Genomic DNA, 6,332 nt, shown 5'->3' on the forward strand with positions numbered 1-6,332 from the left:
GTCAATTTAGAATGCCCTCTTGGCATAATAGTATTAAATCTAAAAAAATGTTAAATGTTGATGTTTATATAGATTTTGTAGTAGTTTGTGACATTTTCTTATTTTTTCATATTTTTTATCGCATGCGATTTTCAATTTGACTTATAACATTGAAGTATACATTTTGTTATATTTTTTCACCTTACAATGCAGGTTGGGGATTTCTATACAGATTGAAATCATAGTCCGACAATCACGAAAATTTTCACAAGGTATGGCCAGGCTGAAAAGGGCTGGGCCTGCAGTTTACAAAGATGCCCGCAATATACAGGGTGAAATAAAAAAACTGCAACAAAGTCAAACGCCATATTTTTACATTTTTTTTTAATTTTATTAAATGAAAGCAAAAAATGTCGGAAATAGCATCAAATTTTAGAATAAATTTAGATTTGTTCGAATTGGTCACCTTTGGCACGAATTATGGCCTTCAAACGGCCAGTGAAACCGTCACACGCTGCCCGAAGGTTGCTCTGCGGTATTTCGGCCCATTTCCGGCGAAGCGCTTTCATAAGGTGATTGGTATTTTTTAGTGCCAACCTTGCTTTCCAAAATACTCCAGACACAATAGTCCAATGGATTTGTAGCCGGAGATTTTGGTGGCCATTGTGCGCTGGAAATAAGCGAAGAACCTCAGTCCTGCTGAAATGTCCAAGTTCTGCGTACAAAATGTTTCTGATGCCACAGTCGATTAATATGAGCGGAGAGCGACCTCGGCTGTTTTGGCGGTCCACATCATCACATTGGCCGGCACTTAAGTTCTGGTGGTCAACGGAAGGTGCACATTTTCATTTTCTTTGGCAACTAAACACGATAATTTCGTTTATTTACAAACTGCTGAATGTTTTCTTATCGGAGAAAATCAAATTTGGCAGTTCACAACTTTCTTCTTTAGCTCTTTTGAGTCTATTATCTTTCTGTTTGCGGTGTAAGTTCTTGCACTTCTTGGAGTTTCAATGGCTTTACTCCGAGCTCATTTTTCAATATTTGCCGAATGGAATATTGCGATATGTTCAGCTCACGAACCATTTTTCGGCCGTCTGTCCCTCGGTTCATGGATTTTTGTAAACAAAGTACAGATCGCATTTATTGTCCGATGCAGAAGAAATTTTTCACAAATCATTTGTTTGACCCAAGAACTAACCTATATATATCTTCATCCGATTTGCTTTTTATTGTGTACCAAATGTGTAATATTAGCCCAAATAGTATGGAATTTTGGCCAAATTAGGCTTGGAAATAAGTATGCCAAATTTGATCGAAATCGGTTCAGATATAACTATAGCTCCCATATATAAAGATCATCCGATTTGTTTTTGTCCTTCGCAGTCGTAATATGCACTCTATAACAACGATATTTGGGAAAATATATCAACTACAGCTAAGAAATACCTTTGCTAAATTTTATAAAGATCGGTTCGTATTTGGATATATCTCCCATATATGTATGGGTCGCATAAAAAATACTTTTGTTGTGTAAAATAAACTCCCTGCTAGCAATACGCCTTTTTGCTCAAAATGTATTTAATTAATTTTATTGGTGTTCTTTTTTTAAATATATAAGATGTGAAATATTATTATATGCTATGGGATCGTCAGTAACAATCCTTCTTTAAATTCAATGTTAAGAGCTTAGAACCCACATTATCTTGTTTTACTTCCTTCTTGCTGCTGGCGCAGCTCTGAATGGTTTACGCCTTGACTTAGAATCGACAATCAATACCGATTGTCGTTTTAGGAAATTACGGGATGGGACCTCACTTTCTTCCTCATTTCCGGCGGCAGCTGGAAAGTAAACAAAAATAATAAATAAAAATTTATTGAAAATGTGGAGCATATTAATCATTTTATATTTACCGGCAGCTGGTGCCTGTTCGGGAGATGATGACAGAGTTCCTGTAGCCCTTTGATTTCTACCGGCCAACAAATTGTAATAACACATGGGCATGGCAGCCGGTTTCTCATTTTCATGGGCCGATGGACTTTTGGGCGGTTGCAAGGCCATCATGAATTCTTCCTCCTGAAAAAAGTGCATAGAAATGGATCAGTAGAAAAGAGAAATAGAAACATGGCTTCGGTTTTACTTACACTTATGTCCAAATCCAGTTTGTCGCCAGATATTTCCTCTGGCAATTTATTTAATTCCTGGCATTTTTCCAATTTATATTTCAAAATCTGAAAAAGACAAATTTTGCCAATAAATGTTAAATTTTTCTGTTAGTTTTAATTGCTAAAAATAACCTGTATCAAGTCTCTATCCTCTGCCTTGTGTACCAAAAAATCTGGCAACTCTTGAACTTGAATGCTGACATCTTTATCCTTTAATTCCACTTTGGTTTCATTTACCTCCTGCAGTTTGTAAATCATTTCACACAAACGATCTTTGATAAATTTCAGAACATCCATTGTTTTTTCGGCCGATTCCAAATTCTTTTCACGCTCAATTTCATAGTCGGCTATCTGACTTTTTATGTGTTCTATTACTTCTTGGTTCCTAAAAACAAGGAATATAAAATGAAATATGATTTTTTTCTAATTTCCACCCCCACATACACTTCCTTTTCTTTGACATCAGAGAATTTGGAGGATTCCAATTCTTTGGTTAAATTTTCTCTCAACTGTTCCAAACTGTTCTTCTCCGCTTCAGCAGCTGCCCTCAAGTAATTCAAGCGCAGAGCTGATTCCTTCTGCGATGAGAATCGCTCAAACACCTCATGAGGTGATGTAGCTCCAGAGACTTCCATTAGATTTTTAAATAATTCCTCCATACCACCGGTTACATTCTTAAGCTGAGAATTCTCATCCTCCTCTGCTTCGGGTTTCCCGGTATGTGGTTCACCGGAACTAGAGCCAATGCTGTCCTGATGATGTAGCGTCTTACCCTCAAAGAAGAGTTTTCTTCCGATACGTTCTAATTCCATTTTTCGTTGCTCTACCAATTTGCGAAACTCCATAGCTTGCCGCTCGCGTGTCTTCTGTGAGATATTCGCCTGATGCTCCTGTCGTTGCAGTATGACCTTGGCTGAGTCACGCATTTCTATGGCTTCGTTGTGAATTTCCTGGGAAGCATTTTGGAAATAATTTGGTGTAGATTTTCCATTATCTGTATATTACCTGTAACCGATTGATTTCCTGTTGCTGTTCACTCAAAGCCACTTCCAATTCTCTCAGACTTTTTTCAAAGCGTTCAGCATCATTCATTAAGGAGGCCTCAATGGAGCGATATTTTTTGCGAATATGTTCTGCCTCCATCCACTGAACATTGGTGCGATGGATTTGATTTTCCAATTGACAAACTAACTGTGGTGTGGAAAAGGAGATAATGTTTATTTAGAGAACTCACAGATATGGATAAGACTTAAAACCTATTAAAGCAGGTCATTAAAGTCTAATGATTATCTTAATAACATTTTAAAATCTTGTATTATATTCCGCACGTGTATTAAGTTTAGACCCTACCTAGTCTCAGTAAATATAAAGTTAAAAAGCAGTAAGTTCGGCCGGGCCGAACTTTGAATACCCTCCACCATTTGGAACGAATTTGGAAATTTAAAAAAAAAAATAAAATCTTTAAAAAATTATGTTAAAATTTTAAAAATACTGAATATAGCTGTTATATTGGTGTCTATTCGACGTGGACCTACATAGGCATTGTTTGCCATAAGCCATTAACATATTCAAATTCGAAACTTGAAATAAACGGTGAATAGTGTAGCTAAAATCATCAAAATATCGTACATAGGGAGGTGCCGTTATATCGGAGCTGTGCGAGTACCTGGACCAGCATAGACAATTTTATGTCACAGACTGTAGTTCCCATTACGAACTCTAAATACGTAATTTGAAACTACTACGGTGAAAAATGACGCTAAAATCATCAAAATACCGAATATTGGGAGGTACCGTTATATGGGGCCTATACCAAGACGTAGACCTGCACAGAAAATTTTATGTCATAGGCTGTAGTATCCATTACGAACTTCAAATACCAAATTTGAAACAATTCTGGTGAATAATGTCGCTTAAATCATCAAAATACCGAATATAGGCAGGTAGCGTTATATGGTGGCTATATGAAAATGTGGACCTACATGGCCCTTTTACGAACTTAACCTGCCTATTGGAAAAATAAACATGTGTGCAAAATTTTAGCCTTCTATCTCAATTCGTGCGTGATTACAACAGACGGACGGATATAGAATTTTATGCTGATTAAGAAAATATATACTATATACAAACCGAATGACAAACTTAATATACCCTCCCTTCTATGGTGGAGAATATAAAAAGAGTATGAGAAATATATAAAATTTATATGTGCTCGTAGCACATCCAAACCTCTTGGAAAATATTCAAATGTTATCTAAACTTTGTGGAGAAGGCTCAACAAAATCACAAGTACATGGATAAGAGACAAAACAAACTACAAATGTGATAAGGTATAAGTCCTATTCAACTAACATCCATACGGTACCAACCACCTCGATATAATTCTCTGTGCTTTAAGAAAATTTAAATTACAATTCCCTTTCTTACCCACCTTCCGATTGTTGTCCTCCTCCAGTGTCTCCGGTGGCTTCTCCCCCAAATTCTGTTCCTGCGCCTCCTTGTTGGCCACCAGCTCACGATACTGTTCCATCAATTTGGCAAAGTGTTGTTTGCGACACTTGAAACGATGTCTCAACAAATCCAATTGTTTGCGATTCTCGGTGATTTTCAAGTCCGTCAAGAAAATGGCATCGTCAACATTTCGCGCACCAATTGGATAGCTCACTTTGCCCACAACAATTGTGGGCAGCGCTGAACTAGTTTTCCTCACCTTTTCCCCGGGCACCGCAACCGCATTGGTTGCGGCGGTTTCTTTCATAATAACGGAACGTTGCAATGGATTGCGTAGACGACCACATTTCACAGTTAATTCTTTGATTTCCTTTTTGAGCGTTGAGATGGTGTCACAATTGATGCGATTTTGTTTTTGCCATTCAGCCAGATTGGCGGTCTTTTGACCTTCTGTAAGGACCAAAATGGAGATCATAAAAAGAAATAAGAAAATATTATCTTGTCAAGGACGTTTTTTGGGAGTTTTCCTGTAAATGCATACCTGCTAGTAAAATGCGTTTCTTAATTTCTGCAATCTTCTGATTGATATCTACTTTTTCAGTTTCCATTTCTATGCGATAATTATACGTCAGTTAAGCTACACTTTTTGTAAAAGTTTCCTGTGAATTTGTGCATTTTAGGCTACTTTCATTGATTCTCCAGTTGCCAAATATTTCACAAAGTCCAAGACAACGGTTGCTATAAACAAATGGTATAACGACGTCAAACAAAACGAAATGGCATTGGGTGGTTGTTTTTAGTTTCATCGCTGGTAGGAAGAGAATAATATTACACGGTGGCCTACCGGCGGTGAGAATGATCCTGAATTACAACGGGTACACCCTCACTAAATATGAGATGTTGATGTTTTTACTGGAAAATGTGTAACTCATCAAAATAATTATTTTACACATAACAGAGTATAAGATGATTTAGCCCTGTCCGTCCATCTGTTGTAATCATACTAGAGTCAAAACGAATAAAGATAGATAAATTTTGCACAGATCTTTCTTTTGTCTGCAGGCAGGTCGAGTTCGAAGATGGGCTATATCGTATAGCCCCCATACAACGGAACTCCCAGATATCCGGAATTTTGATAATTTTAACCACATTTTTCGATGCAATTGTCTGAAAATAAGGACAAGGGGTTTCTCCTCCCTCTGGAAGAAAATTGTCTATCGTATGACCCCTATACAACCGTACCCCCCTATATTCGGTATTTTAATAATTGCAGCCAATTTTTTCAATGAAATTGTCTGAAAATTTACAAAAGGAGTCCCTTCGGAGTACTTTATTCCGTGGAAGAGTATTGTCTATATAGGACCATATAACGGTACTTCCCCATATAACGGTACTTCCCCATATAACGGTACTTCCCAATATTCGATATTTTGATGATTTCAGGGGCATTATTCACTTAAGTTGCTTCAAATCTCGCATATAGAATTCGTAGTGAGAAGTACAGTCTATGAAAGAAAATTGTCTATGCAGATCCAGGTCTTCGTATAGGCCCCACTTATCAGTACCTCCCTATATTCGGTATTTTTACAATTTTAGCTACAATACTCACCGAAATTGTTTGAAATTTCGTATTTGAAGTTTTTAATAAGTACTACATCCTTTGACTGAAAATTGTCTATGCAGGTCCATGTATTTGTTTAGCCTCGATATAACGGTACCTCCCTATATTCGGTATT

General features: G+C 37.1%; 1 protein-coding gene across 1 annotated transcript; it reads right to left on the bottom strand.

The window, feature by feature from the left end:
* Positions 1–1,581: 1,581 nt before the first annotated feature.
* Positions 1,582–5,251, bottom strand: LOC101899767 (golgin subfamily A member 6-like protein 7). The gene is made up of 8 exons (XM_005190347.3): positions 5,138–5,251; positions 4,577–5,046; positions 3,151–3,336; positions 2,590–3,095; positions 2,278–2,530; positions 2,125–2,211; positions 1,894–2,056; positions 1,582–1,821 (listed from the first exon to the last, which is right to left on the bottom strand). Exons 1-8 carry the CDS (start codon positions 5,202–5,204, stop codon positions 1,691–1,693), a joined length of 1,863 nt encoding a protein of 620 aa, XP_005190404.1. The 5' UTR covers positions 5,205–5,251; the 3' UTR covers positions 1,582–1,690.
* Positions 5,252–6,332: the final 1,081 nt, after the last annotated feature.

This window comes from Musca domestica, unplaced genomic scaffold (genome assembly GCF_030504385.1).
Source record: "Musca domestica strain aabys unplaced genomic scaffold, Musca_domestica.polishedcontigs.V.1.1 48, whole genome shotgun sequence".
Lineage (NCBI taxonomy): Eukaryota > Metazoa > Arthropoda > Insecta > Diptera > Muscidae > Musca > Musca domestica.

What these genes read in the sequence shown, in the direction of transcription:
- LOC101899767 (XM_005190347.3), bottom strand. Translation starts at nt 5,204, where the DNA reads ATGGAAACTGAAAAAGTAGATATCAATCAGAAGATTGCAGAAATTAAG. An exon ending in AGGAGGACAACAATCGGAAG is followed by an intron (nt 3,337 to 4,576) that starts GTGGGTAAGAAA and finishes TCCACACCACAG; the next exon opens with TTAGTTTGTCAATTGGAAAA. An exon ending in AGGAAATCAATCGGTTACAG is followed by an intron (nt 3,096 to 3,150) that starts GTAATATACAGA and finishes AATGCTTCCCAG; the next exon opens with GAAATTCACAACGAAGCCAT.